At 56.6% G+C, this 21,891-nt stretch overlaps 1 protein-coding gene across 4 annotated transcripts; it reads right to left on the bottom strand.

Moving 5' to 3' along the window:
• Positions 1-404: 404 nt before the first annotated feature.
• ERICH1 (glutamate rich 1) lies at positions 405-21,336 on the bottom strand. Of its 4 annotated transcripts, none has more exons than XR_011470713.1 (7): positions 21,256-21,336; positions 19,207-19,338; positions 14,429-14,599; positions 7,730-8,206; positions 6,518-6,709; positions 5,767-6,092; positions 405-2,355 (listed from the first exon to the last, which is right to left on the bottom strand). XR_011470713.1 is itself a non-coding variant. In XM_070408092.1 (6 exons), exons 1-6 carry the CDS (start codon positions 21,275-21,277, stop codon positions 5,998-6,000), a joined length of 1,089 nt encoding a protein of 362 aa, XP_070264193.1. In that variant the 5' UTR covers positions 21,278-21,336; the 3' UTR covers positions 5,706-5,997. The 4 variants fall into 4 exon arrangements, 2 of the variants coding, with proteins under 2 accessions (XP_070264193.1, XP_070264194.1); XR_011470712.1 differs by lacking the exon at positions 405-2,355 and adding an exon at positions 4,555-5,309; XM_070408092.1 differs by lacking the exon at positions 405-2,355 and having other exon boundaries at positions 5,706-6,092.
• Positions 21,337-21,891: the final 555 nt, after the last annotated feature.

The following is a 21,891-nucleotide window of genomic DNA, read 5'->3' as shown; positions in this document are numbered from 1 at the left end:
AACGCAGTCCCCAAAGGAGCAGCCCCGTGTGAGGAGAAACAGCCCAGCCCCCTCCGGGCGGCCCTCAGCCTGGCCCCTGGGCTGCCTTTCTCTGCGTCCTGTCCGGCCGGGTCTGCAGGAACTGTTGAGTCAGCCCGCCTGCTATGCACCTGCCCCAGGTGAGCCTGACCCGGGCTGCCTTCAGCAGGAAGCCCGTTAGGTCAGCTTGGCCAGCAGCCTCTGACCCCAGAGGCTTCCTCTGCTCCTGGGCCTAACCCCTCCTCCACCCCACCCCGAGCTCCGGGAGCCCCTGCAGCCTGCGCAGGTCCCTCTGAGTGAGGCCTTGGTCTTGGGCAGAGGTGCCCACACAGCCTCGCTTCCTCATGAGGGCAGCATTCACCCCTCACGTCCGAAACTGGGCGAAAGGGTGAGCCCCACCCCACCTCCCCGCCCCCTGCCAGGAGGGCCTTCCCCGGCGTCCACCAGGACACTCACTCTTCCGGGACTGGTGGTCCCCTCCATTGCCAGTTACTGGCCATTCATCCGTCCATCCTCCTTGTCCCAGACCTAAGGTTGGTGCCTTATCATTCATTCCTGCGGGGGGGTGGGGGGGGAATCTGAGAGGAGCACAATCCTATACAGTGGGGCCTTGACTTACGAGTTTAATTCATTCCGTGACGGAGCTCGTAACTCAAATTACTCGTATGTCAAATCATTAAAGTGAACGAGTGAGACACGTGATGCTGGGCTGATGTTGTGGCGTTCACTGTGACGTTCGCTGCGCCAACTAGCGGTGGGGTATCTGAAGCTGGCTCGTAACCCGAATTTTAGCTCGCAACTCAAAGCAAAAAATCAGCTGAGAGACGGCTCGTATCTCGAAAAACTCGTTAGTCAGGACACTTGTAAGTCAAGGCCCCACTGTATAATAAAAGGCTAATATGCAAATAGACCAAACAGCAGAACAACTGAACAACCTAACAACCAGTCGCTATGACATGCACTGACCACCAGGGGGCATGTGCGGAATATGGCGGGGGTTGGTCATGGTGGGATGGTGGAGCAGGTGAGCAGGGGCGCCAGACCAAGGGGGTGCCAGTCGCTGTCATTAGGGCGAGCCTCTGGTGGTTACTGAAAACTCTTTGCTCCCGCACACCACGGTTCTGCCCAGCTCTCACACCGGCTGCTGGCACCAGCCCTAATTGCTCTGGGCTGGCGCCGTCAGCACCTGGGAGCCGGAGGATGGGCCGAGACCTGCCCCTGTGCCTACCGCAGCCTCGTGGCCCACAGTTCCTTTCAAGGTGCATGAATTCGTGCCCTGGGCCCATAGTAACAGAATAAAATACCCAGAACTGGCTCACTGCCCTCATGGCTCAGGGGTTGAGCACCGACCTATGAACCAGGAGGTCAGAGTTCAATTCCCGGTCAGGGCACATGCCCAGGTTGTGGGCTCCATCCCCAGTGTGGTGTGTGCAGGAGGCAGCCAATGATTGATTCTCTCTCATCACTGATGTTTCTATCTCTCTCCCTCTCTGAAATCAATAAAAATATATTTACTTAAAAAATGCCCAGACTGGCCCTCCCACAGCTTCTCAGTGTCTTAGTTACTGGGCGGTTTTCCGGGAGGGAGGCGGATGACAGCAAACTGAACGTCCTGTTTCTGGAACTGAGGGTAAAATGAGTGAAACCCAGTGCGCTCGCTGATTAACACACATATGTGAGAGGGGCTGAGAGGGAATTCTCAGGTAGGATATGTCCACAGTCACCGAATGTCACCATGAGCCGTGGGGAGCCGAGTGCTGCTGGTCACCGGGCACTTGGGAGGCACCGTTAACTGAAACCCGAGTTTGTAACTGGAAACAGATCACGTTGCTTCCAAATCAGCAAAATTAGAAGCCAGTTAGAGGAACAGGCGCGAGGAGGTGTCACAGACTCAGCCGTGGGGGAGGACAGGATGTACGGAACCCTGAGAAACCCGGGGGCAGCCACGTACGGCCCCCAGTTCCCCCGGCCGCCGCGCTGCCCAGTTTCTGAACTCAGTGGACATCCGGCCGCCGGGCCCATTGTGCCTGGCCACAGCGGAGCCTGTTCCTTCCTTCCTCGCGGAGGGGATGTTTTGGTCTGGGGAGGGAGAGAGACTGCTTCCAGTCGAAAGAAGTGCAGTTATTGCTAAAATCTCTGCCGCCAGAGAGAGTTCCTTTTGTTCAGACAAATCCGCCTGGAACAGCAGCATTCCGAGTTGTGCCACACAGGGCCGCAGGCGGGGTCCGCTGGGGCCGCCTCCTTATCTGCAGGGGTCGGTGTCTCCGCCCCTCCCTCTCCGTTTCTTGAGTGAATGCTTTGAAGCCTTTCCCAGGGTCTGTGAAAAGTGGCTGAACTCTAGCAATTTGAAGACAAGAACAGATTTAGGGAAAGGGGTCTGGGTAAGACTCGGCTGAGGCCGGGGTCTTCTCTCAGGCACTGTTGCTCCTGGAGGGCACGGGCCTCAGGCAGGTGGGCTCCCGCTGACACTCCCCCTCCCCCACACCCCTCCCCTGCTGCCCCTGCGGCAGCCTTGTCCTTGTTACCTGGGGAGCTGCCCGCAGGGACCTCAGGGGGCTATGGGGGGGTGAGGGGGGGAGGGCTGGCGGAAACCTGTTTGTAAATAATAATGACAAAAGGATCAGCCTTTATGAAACCATCAGCTGTTTAGTGAGCCCTTTAGTGGCTAAATATAAAGTGTGGAGAGGGCACGATTTTCAAAATTAACAAAAAGGAAATCCCCAGTAAGCAGAATCCCGGAGGAAATTGAGGCAAAGCGGCTGTTTTACAGTTGTCACCGCTGGGGAAGGTGAGGAGCTGTGCCCCGAGGCGTCTCCTAAAAGGCCCCTCTGTCCCCGTCCATGGGAATGTCATTCAAAGATTATTTGAATTTAATGTAATAACATGGTTGGAGCTGGTTTTAATCCTATCAGGAGAGCCCTGCCTCCTCCCCAGGGGCTCACCCTGGAGGCCTCCTCTCCCAGCAGCTTCCTCTGATTCCCGCCCCATCACAGCGAAAGTCTCCCCGTCCCCCTTCTCCACACTGATTGTGGGGACACCTCAGGGTGAGCCCGACTGGAGAGAGGCCTGTGGCTGAGGCGCAGGGCTGGGCGCCGACCCTGCTGGCCGAGGACGCCCCTTTGCGGAGTCACCCGTGTTCGAGAAAACAGGCCCCTAACCCTGTGGGTGAACAGCCCTCCGTGGCCTTGGGAGGCCTGGGCCTCTCCACCGTCCAGCTGCCCCTCACCCCCCAGCACCGTGGTCTGCGCTCAGTGCCCAGTCGCACCCGCGGGGAAACACGCGTCCCAGCCTGGGGGTCCCCTGCAGGACAAGCCGCGAGGAGCCTCAGCGCAGCCAGCACTGGTGCCTGGGGGCTCCCGGGCGGAGGAGGGAGGACACGGTCCTTCCACGCTCCCGCGTGGAGTCTTAGGGAGGAAAGCGCAGGCGCCCAGCACGTGTGCTCCCTGATCGATGGCTTCAGGGTGGTCCTCTCTGTCCACTCTCCTTGAATCCTACCTATTAAATGGTTTTTTAATAGCAGGTACACCCTGATGGAGCTGTTAAAGTATCAAAATTAAAAGTAAAGTCAGATCTCAGGAAAGAGCGGTCATGAGCTTAGAGGTTTGGTTCGCTGAGCGAAGTGTAAAAAAATAAGACCCAGAAGTCATCAGGCCCATGGCTTACGGACGTTTGCCGCTGGGGCTGAGAAACTCGCTCTTTCTATGGAGGAAAAGTGAGCTGGGTCCCTAATGGGGTCCCGTGAAATGTGGACCTCAATGGGTCAGATCAGCGGTTCTCAACCTGTGGGTCGCGACCCCTTTGGCGGTCAAACGACCCTTTCACAGGGGTCGCCTAAGACCATCCTGCATATCAGATATTTACATTACGATTCATAGCAGTAGCAACATTACAGTTATGAAGTAGCAACGAAAATAATTTTATGGTTGGGTCACAACAGGAGGAACTGTATTTAAAGGGCCAGAAGGTTGAGAACCACTGGGTCAGACGGACATGTGAAAAGCAATAGAAGCAAGTGCAGACAGTGGAGATCCGAGAACGGGAAAGGAATTTTTACAAATCATGCAGCAGAACCCGGGTGCACGTGCTCAGAGACAACAAGCACAGCACACAGACATGCAGACAGACAGACACCTGCATCCGGAACACGGAGGCAGCAGAAAAAATGCAGGGGCACTATGGGCACTCCAGCCCCGAAGCCACCCTCCAGCTCAGGTGAGGGACAGACCAACAGGACAGGCTCCCCCCCCCCCCCCGCCCCCCCCCCGCCCCAAGCTACACCCTCCGCTTCCCCCAAGGACCTGGAAGCTCAGGAGGCTGGTACCACAGCAGCGGTTACAGCTCACACCCTTAGGAGGGGAAGGGAGGATGCGTGGGGGATGTTGGTTCTGCCCCAGAGCGATGGGCGGGCAAGGTCAGCAGGGCCCATTAGATGGCAGTGAGACCCTAGCCCAGCCGTGGGCAAACTACGGCCCGCGGGCGGATCCGGCCGTTTGAAATGAATAAAACTAAAAAAAAAAAAAAAAAAAAAAAGACCGTACCCTTTTATGTAATGATGTTTACTTTGAATTTATATTAGTTCACACAAACACTCCATCCATGCTTTTGTTCCGGCCTCCGGTCCAGTTTAAGAACCCATTGTGGCCCTCGAGTCAAAAAGTTTGCCCACCCCTGCCCTAGTCAGATGGGCCAATAGCAAAACGTGTCAGTGTAACAAGCGCTGGCTCTGGAGGAAGGAGACGGAGACACCAGAGCACAGCACGTGGAACAGACTGGAAACAGCCGCAGGAATGACGCTGCCCCTTCTGAGGCAGCAGGGGGCGCAGGCACCGGGCACAGAGCGCAGGGTACAGGGAAGGGGGGGCCTGCCTGCCGTGAGGTCAAAGAGAAGGAGGCGGGCTGGGCACCTGGAGTGGAGCTTTTTAATTTTAAAAAGTTTTTATTGACTTTTTGAGAGAGAGAGGAGGGGAGAGGGAGAGAGAGATAGCAACATCGAGAGAAACATGGACCGGACTCCTGCACGCCCCCCACTGGGGATGGAGCAGCAGCCTGGGCCTGCGCCCTGACCTCCTGGTGCACAGGAGACACACAACCACTGGGGGGTGAGAGCACTGTAGTCACCCCCACCCCCAGCGGGGGGGGAGCCAGGGCTGGGCCTCCCACAGCGACTGCCCGCACCCTCGGCCCCAGGGGACGGGCAAACTGGGCTCTCACATTTGAAAACTCTGGCAAGAAGGCTGCTCCGGGGACAGAAAGGGTCACCTCATGTGTGGATCTGCGGAGAGACCTGGCTTCTGCGAGGAACACAGGACAGGACAGGACGGGAGCGGTCACGCCCGGACTTCCCAGCAGGGAGTCCTGCCCCGGCCGGCCGTCCTTCAGCCTCAGAAAGAGCGACGGCTGCACAGGTGGCTGAGCCTAATGCCCCGGGACTGACCCTCATGTTAGGGACACTTCACCCGATGCACCCATTTCCAAGGATGGGACCAGGGCCCTCCTGAGTGTCCCACCACCAGCGACGGGCCTCAGGCCGCGAAGCTGCTAGCCTGCCTGCTCCCCACGCAGGCCGGTGCTCGACACCATTCATTCTCCAAGTGCGAAAGGGAAAAAACAAAACCAACAACTAGAATTGCACGATTTGAACCACAGCATTTAACAGCCGTAGCACTCTCGAGACAGAGACTTTCAGGGACGAGATAATTTAAAACTTTATAAAAACAGACCACAGCCTCACACTGCCGGCTTCCTCACCTGTACAGAGCGCGCACTTTTCGTTTTCACAGGAATAAAGACCACCCGATCACTGGGTGGTGGTGCAAGACGTGTTTGGTCTGTGCCTGTGCGGTGGGGGTGGAGCCTCGGGCCCCGGCCCAACACGGGACAGGAACGTCCTCCCAGGACCAGGGCCTCATGTCTTTGTGTCGAGGGCGTGAGCTCAGCGCCTGTTGTCTGTTAGGGCTTCCTGCTCCGTGTCAGCTCTGCTCAGGAGCTGCTGCCTCCGGGTTCACTCCCCGTTTTCTCAGGAAGGACGTGGGTGAGCCAGTAACTGAAGAAGGCGGAGACCACTCGGGCTTGGTCTGCAAAGAACAAAACCAGAACAACAGAGAAGGAAGCACTGGACACGGTTACCCTGTGGACAGCAGCCCATGGGCCCAGGGTGGCCGCTCAAACACCTATGACTCGAAGCTTTGGTATAAAGATGCTGAGGGAGCCGCCTACGCTGGGAACCACATCACATAAAGAACACACACAGCAGGAGCCCTGGCTGGTGTGGTTCAGTGGATAGAGCTCCAGCCTGCGGACTAAAGGGTCCTAGGTTCGATTCCCGGTCAAGGGCACATGCCTGGGTTGCGAGCTTGATCCCCAGTAGGGAGCGCACAGGTGTCTGCACAGCTGACAGAACTGTCTCCCCCCCCCCCCCCCGCAGACGCCCCCTGCAGGCCGCTCAGTGCTTTGCCCTGACTCCTGACCACGGGGTGACCCCAGCCCTGTGGGCACGTACCTGGCGGCAGGGTGCAGTGCTCCTCGAACGCCTGCAGGGCATGCCGCAGCCCCCCAGGATCCCGCAGGAGCAGCAGCGCCTTCATGTGGCCCAGGGCCCGCAGGTCGGAGGGGGGCACGCTGCCAGCGCCCAGGCCCCTCAACAGCGCCTCCGAGGCGGCCAGGAAGGTGGGGTCCGAGCCCTTGGAGACACCTACACAAAGGCAGGACCCGGGAGACGCACTCGAGTTGTCCTTCCGTCAAAGGAGAACGGCTCCTACTCAGAGGCCGCGTGGGGAGCAAGGCCCGGGCCACGGAGCAGAGCCCAGCAGGAGACACGCATCCTGCTGCTCCCGGGAACTGGGCTCTGCTCCGGGACCGTCAGGGGAGCAGCCTCCCCGCCACTGGGCGCCGCGGGGGGACAGGACAGGACGCCGGCCCTGCAGACGGTCAGGCCTCTGGGAGCAGCAAGGAGACGCGAGACCGGCGCTCCGCTGCTGCCTGAGGACGGCGTGTCCTCTCCTGTCACCGTCCACGCGCCCCAGGCTGCAGGCGTTCCTGCATCGGTCCTGCGTGCAGGTCCCAGAACGTGCTGAGGGTGTGGCCTGATGGCCTCTAGGAACTCTGAGAACTCCCAAGTGTGATCTCCTGAAAGCCCGTCCTCCCCCGGCCGGTCACCGGAGCCAGGCCTGACCCTCGCCCCCTCCTCCTGTCACTCTGCTGGGGCCGGCCTGCCAGTGACTGTCTTTTAGCTGAATCTAATCTGCTGCCTAAACTCGTGTTTGAGTTTTTAATTTGTTATTACATTTTTCAGATCTAGGATTTCCATTTCATTATCTTAATAGATTCAAATGAACTGGTGAAATTCTGCAATTTCCCCTCTGTTTTTGAACATCATGATTATAGCTATTTTAATTAAAATTCCTTGCGCCTGATAACATCGGGCATATTGCACTTGTTTTTAGAAAAAGAGCCGATTCCAACACGGACGTTGGGGTACGAGCCGGGAGACTGTGCTGGGAGCCCGGCCACGCTATGCCTCCTGCCGTGTGCTGAGCTAAGCGCTGGCGGGTCCTCGTAACAACTTCAATATTCTCATTTCTGCCTCAAAACTAATGGTTGTTTTGAATATTGGTTATTTTGTATTTTAAACATTTAAATATTATACTATTTTTGCTTATTTTTCCAAATACGTAGATACCATTATTCAAAAGAAAAACAGGGAAAAACATACCATCATAAAAATACAGTTCCTGTGTTGACTTCAAAAAATCGAGGATGCCCTCCGCCTGGTCGTCGGAGCCTTTGCCCCCGTCCTGCTCAGCGTCCACACTGTCTTCACGGTCCTCCTTGTCCCCCGCATCCCCCGCGTCCTCGGCCTCGGAGCCGCCCCCTCCGGCCCCCTCGCTGGAGTCCCCTGGCTCCACATCGCCCTCGCCGGGCGCGTACAGGAAGCTGATGCCGGCGGCTTTCGTCAGCATGCCGGCTGCTCGCTTCCTTTTCATCTGCTGCTTCTTCTTCAGTTTCCTCTTCTTGTTTTTGCTGATGGCGGGGCCGTCTGCGTGCCGCGGCTGCAGCCTTTCTTCTAAGAGGCTCTGCTGCTTCTCTAACTCCGCCTCTTCTACGTGAACGCTGCTGGGACGTCTAGTTTTTTTCTTTGATTTATGCTTCCTAATTCTTCTTCTCTTCGGTTGATCATGAGGATCCTGATCTATAAAACACGAGTTCAAGTCAACAATTTCCTGCATGATGAACCACAACAAGCATGTTAAACACAGTTCCCTTTAGAACCTTGTAATTTTAGCAGAACAGGAATTAAAAACATTTCATTCTCAACTGTATCTCAACTGATTACACCACCCAGGATTCTGAGATGTACAATTAACAGCCGTCTTGTTCTTAGAAAGAGAAGGCCTGTCAGACCTGCACCAAGGGACAGACACCTGCTCAGAGGGCTGGGGCTCAGCCGATGGGCCAGCCCCTCCGGCCGGAGCGCAGCTTTCCTTCCCTGGCCGAGTCCCTGGCGGAGCGAAACCTGGGAGGCGGGAGGCAGAAAGTCTCCGGGAGCAGCGCAGCACAGGCCACGCCAGAGAGGGCCTGGCCCCGGCCGCTCACAGCTGTGCTGTGTCACCTTTGAGCTGTTTTGCACTGAATAAAGTTTCCTTCTTCACCCCAAAGGCCTTCGGTTGAAAAGATATGTACACAGTTAATGCAATCGTGACGTACAGTGTGGTTTTAAGATGCAGTTGCTGCAGTTTTTTGGGGAGTAAGCTTCATTCCTACGGCCACCCACACCATCAACAATGCGCTGTGCCACCAGCACCCGCGGCGGGAACAGTGGGTGTGAGCACCTGCTGCACCTCGGCTCCCGCTCTGGGCCTGGGCCCTCCAAGTCCACCGCCTGGAGCTGCGTGGCTGCAGCCGCTCTGCTGTGGCCTGGGCTGTGACCCGGCCTGATGGGCATGGGGATGGGGGGGGAGGGGGCACGCCCTCCTGAGCAAAGCACAGGCCCCGCCCAGTGCCTCCCAAATTCTGTCAGCAGGTTCCAGCAGACTTTAGAGCAGCGGTTCTCAACCTGTGGGTCGCGACCCCTTTGGTGGTCGAACGACCCTTTCTTTCACAGGGGTCGCCTAAGACCATCGGAAAACACATATATAATTACATATTGTTTTTGTGATTAATCACTATGCTTTAATTATGTTCAATTTGTAATAATGAAAATACATCCTGCATATCAGATATTTACATTAGGATTCATAACAGTAGCAACATTACAGTGATGGAGTAGCAACGGAAATAATTTTATGGTTGTGGGTCACCACAACATGAGGAACTGTATGGAAGGGTCGCGGCATTGGGATGGTTGAGAACCACTGCTTTAGAGGAAGGTCACGGCCATGGCCGGCAGGTGGCGCTGTCCCCACGAGGCCGTGGTGCCCTCAGATCCTCTGAATGGGGACTGGACAGCCCGCACAGCCTGCTCAGCCCGGAGGGGACACACCGAGCCTCACAGGATCAACCTGGAATCTTTATTCCTATAGTTTCTGCCCTTCAAAGGCCCTGCCCTCAAACCCAGGCTCCTCCAGCCACTGCCCAGGCGCTGGCCTCCCTGGCATCCCTGCCTCCGGCCGGAGCAAAGGAGGTCACACTGCCCCAGGTGCTCCAGCACCCAGACCCCCTCGTCCTCCCGGCCTGTCATCTGCCTGGGACCCGCAGCCACCAGCGAAGCTACCGGAAGTTTACTCAGGGAGCCAGAGGCCTGGCTATTTATAACCCGAGGAGCTCACTCATTCTGAAAAGCTGCCATCCCCAAACATACCTTTCCTCGCACACGTGCTCATTTTAAAAATACCCGCAGTTTGTCAGAAGTCTCTCTGCCACTGTTTGGCACCCACGCCCGATGAGGCTGTAGTGGAAACAGACCCCGAAATAGCCGCCCTGCAGCTGCACTGTCACGTGGACACGGCGCAGCGACTTAAGGAAGAGCTTTATTCCGGATTCAGCGCTAAGGCTACCAAGGCGCGTGGCATGTCCCTCAGCCTCCAGGGGCTCCGGGGGCCAGTAACAGCAGAACTGACATCCACCTTGATCGAAACCACGTGTGCCAAGTCAGGTGTTAACTATAATGACAACCCATTGCCTTCCTACAACTCAGCACGTTCTGTCCTAACGCATCCTGTCACAGGCCCTTAGCGAGGTCAGATAGGCCCACAGACCAGGCCCATCTGGAGGCACAGGTGTGGGAGGAGGGCGAGCTGGGGCAGCGCCGAGGACTGAACCTTCTCACTGAGTGGCTCTGGCGATGGCGCCTGCGGCAAGGACCAAGCTTGGAGCGGAGACTTGACCTTTTTATTTTTTAAATATATTTTTTATGAATTTCAGAGAAGAAGGGAGAGGGGGAGGAAGACAGAAACATTGGTGATGAGAGAGAATCATTGGTCGGCTGCCTCCTGCAGGCCCCACCCTGGGGATATCAAGAACATGTGCCCTTGACAGGAATCGAATCTGGGACCCTTCAGCCTGCAGGCCGGCGCTCCGTCCACTGAGCCGATCAATCGGGCTGGACAAGATGCTGCCTTTCGGAGAAACCAAGGTGGCGGCATAGGTAAACACCTGAAATCGCTGCCTCGCACAACCATTTCAAAAATACAACTAAAAGACAAAACAGACATCATCCAGAACCACAGGAAGGCTGGCTGAGTGGAAATTCTACAACTAGAAGGAAAGAGAAAAGCACACTGAGACTCAGAGGAGGTGCGGAAGTAAAGTGCAGAGGTACGGAGGCGCGCGGGCGGAAAGGGCTGGCACCTGAGGATGTGGTTGTCTTTTTGAATCGGGAGGAAGTCACAAGCTCCCGACGGCTCTGAACTCCAGTTCCGGGCAGTCTCTGGGGACCCAGACTCATACGGGGAGAAACTGGACTGTCTGGCATCGGGCAGAACTCGAGGGCGGCTTTCTCTCAGAGGTGCTTGCAGCGATTACAACCACGACAGAGGGCAGAGGGCAGGCCCACGTCTGCTGGAGGCTGGGGAGGGAGCTAAGGACGGTTTGAAGGAGGGGTGTGGGGTGGAGGTGGGCGGGAGGGAGGCCCCACTGAGGCGAGGAAGGAGCCGAGGGTGGTGGGGAGGGCCGGCTTCGGGAGCTGAGGGTGGACGTGAGGTCCACACAGGACAGAGGGTGGGAGCCGGGCGGCAGGCCCGTGGGGCTCAGTGCAGCTGAGGACAGTGAAAGGGCAGGAGCCCCAGGCACGGCCAGCAGGAGGCGGACTCTGGAGGGACCTGAATTCACAGCGGTGGCATGGAAGGCACATGAGTGACAAGAGAAGGGACAAAGGGACACGGGGCCCCGTGACCAACCGCCAGGGAGGCGCCTGCACTGACCCCACTTCGGACAGGGAAGGAGAAAGTGGCTGGAGGACAAGACCCTCACGTGGGGAACCTCTGTGCTGCGACGGGAAACGGCCGACTCTTGCACGAAGGTCCGTCCTGCAGGAAGGATCGCCCACCCCAAGGCCGGCGGGCGGCCAGCGAGAAACGGGGTCTGAGAGGTGAGCCAGGCGCAGAGTTGAGGCCATGTGCTCGCGGGAACTTGGTCTGCTATGGAGTGGTTATAACAGCATCAGGAAAGGAACAGCTGCTTCAAGAGAAGGCACAGGATAAAGGGCAGCGCTGTTTTAAAGGGTGGGTCTGCCTGCTAAGGAAATGCATTGAGAGGGACTGGAAGCCATGTAGAGCCTGGAACAGGAGGCCCGGGGCCCTCGTCGCTCCGGCGGCTCCCCCTCCGCCTCCCCCTCCGGGGCCGGCTGCCCAGCCCATGGGGAGCCGTGCCTCCCAGGTTTGTTCTATTTTAAGGAAATTAGCTCATTGACCAGGGAATGTGCAAGTATCACTTCCCACCTTGCTCCTTTGTTTCCAACCCTGTTTACTGTGCCTTTTGCCATGAAAAAGTGTGAAGAGCTCCACAGTGAAGCCTGTGTGAGAAGCTCTTAGGCTCATGTGCAGTCCTCACATCACAGGGGACAGGCACGTTCCCCAGCCATCAGCTAAAACGTAAGAGACTGGCGATGTCCCTGCTGGAAAGTGCACTTCCTCGCCCCGCCATCGGGGGCGCACTCGCTCGCGTGCCCAAAGAGCCTGTCAACAGCCCGCATCCAGGGGCAGAGCTGCCCTGTGGGGCGCTCAGCTTCCCATCCGAGACCCACCTCCGACGGCACAGTGACGCACAGGCGCTCACTGAGGCACCTCAGAAACTTCTGGATGCTTTCAACTGGGCCGGGGGGCTAGTTGTTAACAAGCTGGTTTCATAAAATAGGTCCCAGCTGTTTTAAAAAGTGGTACCAATACATCTCTATGCACCGAAAGGGAAAACCTACATAACACTGAGAGCAACATCCAGTTACAACACTGGCCGCGACCCAGGGGCAATCTCTAAGTCTGTGTTCCACACGCATGGGGAGGCGTGCACACCTTGTACAACACACATGGGGAGGCGTGCACACTGTGTAAAACACACATGGGGAGGCATGCATGCTGTGTATAACACGCATGGGGAGGCGTGCACACTGTGTACCACACACATGGGGAGGCATGTATGCTGTGTACCACACGCATGGGGAGGTGTGCATGCTGTGTACCACACGCATGGGGAGGCGTGCACACTGTGTACCACACACATGGGGAGGCATGTATGCTGTGTACCACACACATGGGGAGGCGTGTATGCTGTGTACCACACACATGGGGAGGCGTGTATGCTGTGTCCAAAATGCACGGAAGGCATGTACAGGACCTGAGCTGCCTTGGGCTGTGGGCCTCTGGGGACATGTTCCATCTTGTCATCGTCTATAAAACGGGACTTTTCAAAAATAACATTGCTGTTGGAAGAAAAACTTCTTTTCATTTTAGAAAAATAACCCTCAGGACGTGTCCACCATCTGCTGTGGCCCCGACTTCTGTCCTGAGCTGTGGAATCTGCCTGTGGAGGGAAATGGGCCGGCTCCCCCGGGAGAGAAGACACCACCCTGAAGGCTCATGCTGATGGCCCCACGCACCCGGCAACACAGGAAGAAATCAATTAACAGAAGGTTTTGCCTCACAAACAGCTTATAAAAATGTAACTTGTAATAATGGTGTAGTCAAAAGTTACCACTAACTCTGCCAGGTTACTATGGCAACTTAAATGGAATAGATGGTACTCAATTCCCCTTTTCTTTACATTTTAGAGAAATCGTCTGCTCTAATGCCCACTGTCAGAGCAGAAGCCGGCACCAGGCCCACCCCAGCCCCCAGCCCCCTTCCCGGAGGCAGCGGTGCCCGGCCCTGGAACAGGAAGTGTGATGGCTGGTAGGGGTTGGACCACACGGCTTATAGGAGATCCATGTGTCCAGTTGGTACCGTCATCATCCCATTTCCTACGAGGCCGTCACTCTAGCTCAGTCCGGGGAGCAGGCTGGGACAGGGCGGTGGTCTGGGACAGCTGGCGCGGTCTCAGCCAGGGCCCTTGCACACCTGCCCTCGGGCCGACGCCTGCTCACCAAAGCCATTTATCCTCATAAAAACAGTGCAGTGTGGTATGGCATCATCTATTTACCTAATAATTATATTCTAAAGATTTTCAACAGGGCCCGGAAAGATGACTGTGACTCCCTGGCGACTCCATTTTCGGTTTTGTGGTTTCCGAGCCTTTAATTGGGAAGTCAGGAAGATCAATGAGCTAGAAAACCACATTTTAAACACTCAAGCTAATTAAGGCCCAAGCAGCTTCCAGCTCCCACCTGGGAAAGCCAGCTGGGTCAGGTTTTGTTTGAAAACACCCATTCCTCTAGCAGCGGTTCTCAACCTGTGGGTCGCGACCCCTTTGGGGGCCGAAAGACCCTTTCACAGGGGTCGCCGAAGACCATCGGAAAACACATACATAATTACATACTGTTTTTGTGATTAATCACTATGCTTTCATTATGTTCAATTTGTAACAAAGAAATTGGGGGTCACCACAACATGAGGACCGGTATTAAAGGTTGAGAACCTCTGCTCTACAGGAAGTCTGAATGATGACTCCGAGGAAAAGCTACCCTTTCGCTTCTCAGGTAGACAATTCCTGGGCAGCATCCGCCTGGAGACCCGGCAGCGAAAGCAGAGCAGACAGAGGAATTCCATTTTCCCCCGAGAGATGCAAGCCACGCTGCTCCCTGAGGACAGAGCGGAAATGCCAGCCCAGACCTTGTCAGGTGTCGGAGAAGCAAGAAAAAAGTGACAGGAAACCAAGACGGTAGTGACACAGATGCATTAACACGAGGTCTCCCTCCGCGTTCACAGATGCAGCTAAGATCACACGCCTGCCCACCGTGGCTGTGCGGGGACAGGCTCACCCCTATCGATGAACTTAGATGAAATCAATGCCCCAAACCGGATGATCGGAAAGCATGCTTTCTCACCTGCCACGCCCTCGCTGCTGGAGGAGCCCTCGGCATCCGAAGAATCCACGCTCGGGGGCTCGGGCTCAGGCTCCGGCTCGGGCTGGGCAGGGGCAGCAACAGGAACATAGCCCTCAGGAGGCAAAGCCACAGTGTAGAGCCGCCGGCCAGGCGGGGGCCCAGTGCCGCCACCTGCAGGAGGAAATGGGCACAACAGGGGTCATCGCACTGACCTCCAAACCCTTCCCTGGGAGCGCCACCGCAGTGAGCTCCATCCAGCTCAGTGCTGCCCCCCCCTCTGGCCCCCCCCCCCCCCCGCCCCCCTCAGTGCTAGAGCGAGTTGGCGACCCACGCGGCCAGGAAAGGCACGCTCAATGATCATTTACATTCACATCAGGTCACTTATTATGTCAACTTCCAGGCTCTTATGACATAAAGACATAACTAACGAGTAGGAAGCAGAAAATACTCCACAGAACACACCCATCCTTATCACATGAGTCTCAACATTTTGGTGGCATAATCTTCTGGACCTTCATGGACGCTAACAACCCATATATACAGTGTGCGTGCGTGCGTGTGTACACAGACACAGACACACATGCAGATACATGGGATCCTGCGCACATTTTATTATAAAACATTTATATATCATACGCTTGAATGATATTGTATATATATATATATATATTATACATACAATATCATTCAAAAGTGAATGTTATAAATTATATTTAAATCTACAGTCTTTTTTCAAGAAAAAAAGATTTTAAATATAATAATACTAGAGGCCCAGTGCACAAAATTTGTGCACTCAGGTGGGGGGGGGGCCCTCTGCCCAGCCTGTGCCCTCTCACAGTCCAGGAGCCCTTAGGGCAGTGATGGTGAACCTAAGACACACGTGTCAGAGGTGACACACGAACTCATTTTTTTGGTTGATTTTTCTTTGTTAAATGGCATTTCAATATATAAAATAAATATCAAAAATATAAGTCTTTGTTTTACTATGGTTGTAAATATCAAAAAATTTCTATATGTGACACGGCACCAGAGTTAAGTTAGGGTTTTTCTTTCTTTTTTTTTTTTTTTAAATATATTTTATTGATTTTTTACAGAGAGGAAGGGAGAGAGATAGAGAGTTAGAAACATCGATGAGAGAGAAACATCGACCAGCTGCCTCCTGCACATCTCCCACTGGGGATGTGCCCGCAACCCAGGTACATGCCCTTGACCGGAATCGAACCTTTCAGTCCGCAAGCCGACACTTTATCCACTGAGCCAAACTGGTTTTGGCTAAGTTAGGGTTTTTCAAAATGCTGACACGCCAAGCTCAAAAAGTTCGCCATCACTGCCTTAGGGGATGTCTGACTGACGACTTAGGCCCATTCCCGGCAGTCGGACATCCTTAGCACTGCTGTGGAGGCGGGAGAGGCTCCCACACCCACTGCTGCACTCACTAGTGGTGAGCCCAGCTTCTGGCTGAGCAGCACTCCCCCTGTGGGAGAACACTGACCACCAGGGGGCAACTCCTGCCCTCTGGTGGTCAGTGCGCATCATAGCAACCGGTCATTCTGCCATTTGGTGGATTTGCATATTAGCCTTTTATATATCAGATTACCAAACTGTACCAACATAGTATATCACAAAAGTTGTAGGAGATATTAAAAATCTTCAAATAACAGGATTACTTCTATTATATTCTAAAATATTTCTTTTCTCTGACTCTATTTTTGTTCATTAGTTTTTTTTGTTTTTTTTTAAAATATATTTTATTGATTTTTTACAGAGAGGAAGGGAGAGAGATAGAGAGTTAGAAACATCGATGAGAGAGAAACATCGATCAGCTGCCTCCTGCACATCTCCCACTGGGGATGTGCCCGCAACCCAGGTACATGCCCTTGACCGGAATCGAACCTGGGACCTTTCAGTCCGCAGGCAGACGCTCTATCCACTGAGCCAAACCGGTTTCGGCTTTTGTTCATTAGTTTATGTTATTCATTATATTCCACAAATGAGTGAGATCATGTGATATTTATCTTTCTCCAACTGGCTTATTTTGCATAACATAATGCTCTCCAAGTCCATCCATGCTGTTGCAAATGGTAGGAGTCCCTTCTTTTTTACAGCAGCATAGTATTCCATTGTGTAGATGTACCAGTTTTTTAACCCACTCATCTGCTGATGGGTATTTAGGCTGTTTCCAAATCTTAGCTATTGTAAATTGTGCTGCTATGAAAATAGGAATCAATCCTTTCTGATTGGTGTTTCTGATTTCTTGGGATATATTCCTAGAAGTGGGATTACTGGGTCAAATGGCAGTTCCATTTTTAATTTTTTGAAGAAACTCCATACTGTTCTCCACAGTGGCTACACCAGTCTGCATTCCCACCAGCAATGCAAGAGGGTTCCTTTCTTCACATCCTCACCAGCACTTGTCATTTGTTGTTTTGTTGACGTATCCATTCTGAGGTGTGAGATGGTACCTCATTGTCATTTTGTAAATCTACAATCTTTCAGTAGCTTCATAATAATCCAGGGAACTGGCAAATTGTATCTTAACCACTGTTTTAAAGTTTATACACGGAGGCCGATTCTAAATTTCTGTCAGAAATGGCTGGTGACCACCCTTGCTGTGGGCAGCTTCCCACACGTTTCTGAATGTCTGCACGTCCTGGGCCTGGCATCAGCTGGGAGGGCACCACCATGCCCGCCCGACTTAATACCGACCAGCCTATCTCCTCACGGGCCCACCCTGGTGCCCAGCCTGAGGGTCTTCATAGCGGCCACACTCGGGCTGTGCCTGTGCACCCTGCCCGCCTTCCTGCAGGGGGTGCACCTGGAAGAGGGACAGGCCTGGGCCGGGCGGCTGCGTGGCTGTGCAGGGGCAGAGCCGCCCTCCGGCCCCCTGAGCTCATCCCCCCCCCCAAGTTGCTGTTGGTCATGGTTTCTACGCCTGCTGGCTTCCCAGGCCAGGCTTCTCATCAAGTTCTCCTCTCCAGTCCAAATCCCAGAGCGTGCAAGCACAGTGCCTTCTCCAACCTCCACACAAAAGCAGCAAGCCCCTGGCTCCCCGCCCCGTGCACCCATCCGTGCCCTTTGCCCATGACTGCGGTTCCGCTGGGCCCCACCCCACAAGCCTCTGGTCACAGAGGCTTCCAAGTTTCGCCGAACACAAAAAGTCATGACTTCTTCCTCAGTTAGCAGTTCTGTTACCAAGACGTAAAAAGATCCCTTCCGGCCTCGCTGCTTCCTCCACTATCTCATACCTCCTCTTGAGGCTCCTTTTTTGTTTCTGTGAAACACATGCTTTATTGTTCTCTCAGTGAGGTGTGTGGGTGGTGAGATCCCTTAAGCTTTGTAAAATGAACACAACTTTAGAGGATTCTATTTATTATATGCTAATAGGTGCGACAACCACCCGGCGCCAGGTAAACGCAGGACGTGCGGGGACGCCGCCCCCTCCGCGAGGCAGCTCCGGCGGTCATGTCCTCCTGCGTTTGTTCTTCAGGCGACTCATGTGGGTGCCAACAACACACGCCATTCCCCTCTCCCGGACCCCGAGGCCAGTGTCTCCATGCTGCTGCCCCTCCTCGCATCCCCTGGCGCTGCCCCTTCCTGCGGGCACAAGCGCCTTCCCCAGGACAAGGCTGCTCTTCTCCTGTGAACGGACATGCAGACTCCCGCCACGCTCCCGCTGCTCTGAGCGATGACGTCATGAATAACTTGAACATGCCTGTTCCCGGCCCTGGAGCTTCAGGTTCAGGTAAAATGGCTCAGGTGTGACCGCCGAGCCCTGGTGTGCACCTGTAACCTTCATGGGTTCCCACGGCCTTTCATGGACAGGCCGCAGCGATTCTCCCCACAGCCAGGCCGAGTGCTTGCCCGCCCTTCCTAACATGTGTCAGCAAATTCCCGCCAGCCTTCACGTGGGCCTCGCGGTGCCAGCAGAGGGAGCCTGGCGTGATGCTGAAGAGCCACGTGGATCTTCTCGTGACGCCCGCCACTCTCCTGTGCCCGTGTCTCTTTGGAGCTGTGGCTCATGTTCTTACTGGCACACGAGCTCTTGATTCACGACGGAAGGGAACCCTCACCCAGGCCCGAGCTGCCACATCTTTTCCAGCCGCCTGTTTGCCTCCCGACTCCGCTGCGGGCAGGGTTTTAGTCCCCATGAGGTGCAGTTACAGTCTCCTGCCCTGTGCTCCGCTGCTGTCCGAAGGCCCTCAGGGCAGAGCTCCCAGCTTCCCCCGGTCCCCGACAGTTTCAACACTTTAGAGTGAAAACCGGCCTCGTCTTGAGAGAAAGTGTGGCTCGGAGTATTCCTCCCAGAGACGGCACAGCCGTCCCTCCGTGTCTGTGGCACGTCCAACACGCTCACCGTCTGGGCCATGTTCCAGATCTGAGTGCCCCACCCCTGGCCCCGGCCTCAGGGCCTGAGGCTCCACACGGACGTGGGACAGAGAACTGAGCTCCTAGCTGACCACCCACGTCCCGGGGCCCCAACAACAGACATCCCTCTGTCCCGACTGGAAGTGCAGACCAGGCCTCTCCTGGGGGTGCAGACGGCTGTCTCCCCCCATGTCCTCACAGGGTCACCCTCTATGTGCATTTCGTGTGAGTTTCCGAAGACACAATTCAGCCCCCAACAGGCACATTCTGTGAAGAGTGAGAACTAGTCCCCAGCCCTCGTCCCTCCCACAGGGGTGACCGGCGGTCCTGTCCATCCGACTAGTTTGCAGACAGACGGTCGTGGTGGAGCCAGGTACGCGTCTGTGACTCCCCGTGACCTACGAGCCCCTCACCTGCCAATGGGGGGACGCGCCGGCATCGCTCTTTCTTGGGAGGAGTTTCGGAGGCCGCAGGCAGACATGCCCTCTTTTCTTGGCCACGTGGATCCTGAGGAAAAAGTCTCTTCAGCACTTTTTCAACAAACACTAAAATGCAACCAATTAACAAAAAACAAAAACAAAAAAAGAGAATTACTTAAAGCAGTTTTATTTAAATTGCATATAGAATTTACTTAAAACAAAGACATATTCTAATATTAACACCAGAAAAAAAGGTGACTGTCATTACAGGACCCCAGCCCTGTCCCCCCAGGACCCCAGCCCTGTCCCCAGAGGACCCCCAGCCCTGTCCCCCCAGGACCCCCAGCCCTGTCCCCCCCAGGACTCCAGCCCTGTCCCCACAGGACCCCCAGCCCTGTCCCCAGAAGACCCCCCAGCCCTGTCCCCACAGGACCCCCAGCCCTGTCCCCAGAGGGCCCCCAGCCCTGTCCCCAGAGGGCCCCCAGCCCTGTCCTCCCAGGACTCCAGCCCTGTCCCCCCAGGACCCCCAGGTGTCTGGACAAGACAGGAGGCCCGTGAGGAGGTGGCAGGGGCGCTGTGCTGGGTCATTCACTCTGCAGTTAACTGTGCAGTCACCTGGGGCCAGCACCTGCGAGGCGGGGGGGGGGGGGGGCACAAAACGCAGCAGGAGCCCCAGGCCCACCAGCAGCTGCCCCTGATGGCAGGGTCCCAACGCCTTCCCCACCCCGGGATGCAAGTGCAGGCAGCAGGCAGACGTGCCACCGGTCTAAAGCAACACCCCGCTGAAGTGGACCAGGCGCATTCAGATTCCAGTAACTTCCTGCACAGGGCAGGGCACTGAAACAATGAAGTCCGAGAAACAAGGAAAACCTGGCGTGAGGCAGAGGGAACCGCCATCAAACCGCTGGAAAGCAGGTGGGGGTGCGCCAGTCAGGGCCAAGACTCCTGCGACAGCCCCCGGGTCAGGCCTGCTCCCAGGGCCCCCAACGTGTGACTGTACCGCGATCCCGCGGACGGTGCGACATGACACGTAGGTGGGTGTCACTCACATCTGTCCGGTCCACTCTGGGGCCTCACCTGACCGGGCAAATGAAAGCCATGACTCTGTGCTCCTGGGAGGGCAGGGAGCACAGGGAGGCTCCTCCGAGGTGGGTGGGTGGGTGGGGAGCTGCACTTCCTGCTCCCGCATTCTGCCTCGCTGACACATCAGTTTCCTTTTCTCATTTTAAGCGAATGCTTATTGACTACAGTTGCCCCTGGCTTTTCATTTCAAGGGGCCAGAATGCAATCCTCCGTTTTAACGGTGAGAACAGGCTGGTGTTTGCCGGAGGCGGGGAGGACGTGGGAGGACCGGGTGGAGAGGTGGAGAGGCACCAACATCCAGATGTAAGGGAGCAGGTCCCGGGAGGAGGGAGCAGGTCCCGGGAGGCGGGCGCTGCGCGGGCACTGCCGCTCACAACCCTGTGCTGCCTAAGTCGCGGCTGCGGAGCGAACTCCACAGCGGCCACCCCACGAGACACGTTTGCCACCACAGGAGGCGGTGGATGGAGCGGCCACGCCCGTGGCGTCATCAGGCCGCGACCTTAAACTGAGGCCGGGCTGCCAGCCACGGGTCTCTAACGCCGGGCCCCAGGAAGCGTCCCTTCTCCATGGTGACGGTGGTCGCGGGGTCATGGCGACGACGCCCCGCCGTTGGCGCTGGGTAAACACACGGTCGCTCAATCGCTACTGGGTGCCCTGCGAGGCACCTAAGTTGCAGGGAAATGCGAGCACCGCCATTTAAGTCGCGAAGTGTCCGGTAAGTCACCACTGCAGGTCCCGGCCTCCGCCCCCAGGACAGTGACTCCTGAGCGGGGCCCGCCGGTCCTGGGGTCCCCACGGGCCTTGAACCCCCGCCCCCGCCCCTCGGACCAGAGCTGGGCTGCGGATCCGGACGCGCCCGGGGCCCGGGTGTGGAGTCCGGCGGGACGTGGGCCGGGGCCGCGCCGAGAGCTGTCCGAGCGGCGGCCTCCCCGCGCCCCGCGCCCCCCGCCCCGCGCCTACCGTGCCTCCGCGCCGCAGCCATGCGGGTCCCCGACCTGCCTCCGAGTTCCCAGCGCCGCTTCCGTATCCGCCCCTGTGGGCCCGCCCACAACAGCGGCGTGCCCAATCCGGGACCAGGGCCTCCACCATTGGTGCCGCCAGCCGCGCCCCTGCTCCGGATTGGCTCTCTGGGATATGTGGGCGTGGCCTCCGAGCGCTCGTGCTCCGCGCACACGCAGAGGAAAGTGACTGAACCCCGAGGGCGCCGGACCGCGCGGCGGAGCGGTCGTGGCCAGAGGGGTCCCCGGGCGGGATCAGGGGGGCGCCCGGGAGCGGGGGCTGCTGCGCGGGCCGAGGGGAAAGGGGGTCCCACAGGAGCCGGCACCCGCGTCCGCACCGGGGCCTCCTCCCGCCCGCACACCTGGGCAGGGCCGCTGCCAGGTGCACCCCCCCATTCCCGGGGACCTGGGTTCGCCCCCCTCCCCGGGTGTACGCCTTGGGAAACGTACACTGTTGTGCACGCTGGGGTGCCCCGGCGAGTGGTGGGGTGACAGTGTGAGGGAGATGAGAGCGTGGGAGGAAAGGGCAGTAGGAGGGGGCGAGGGGGAGGGATATGTGGGGATCCGGGAGCCTCAGAGAATCTGAGCCGGCTCAAAG

This window comes from Myotis yumanensis, unplaced genomic scaffold (assembly GCF_028538775.1).
Source record: "Myotis yumanensis isolate MYYU_CA2020_CCGP unplaced genomic scaffold, mMyoYum1.0.hap1 SCAF_3, whole genome shotgun sequence".
Classification (NCBI taxonomy): Eukaryota; Metazoa; Chordata; class Mammalia; order Chiroptera; family Vespertilionidae; genus Myotis; species Myotis yumanensis.
This window is presented reverse-complemented; position numbering and strand designations above follow the sequence as displayed.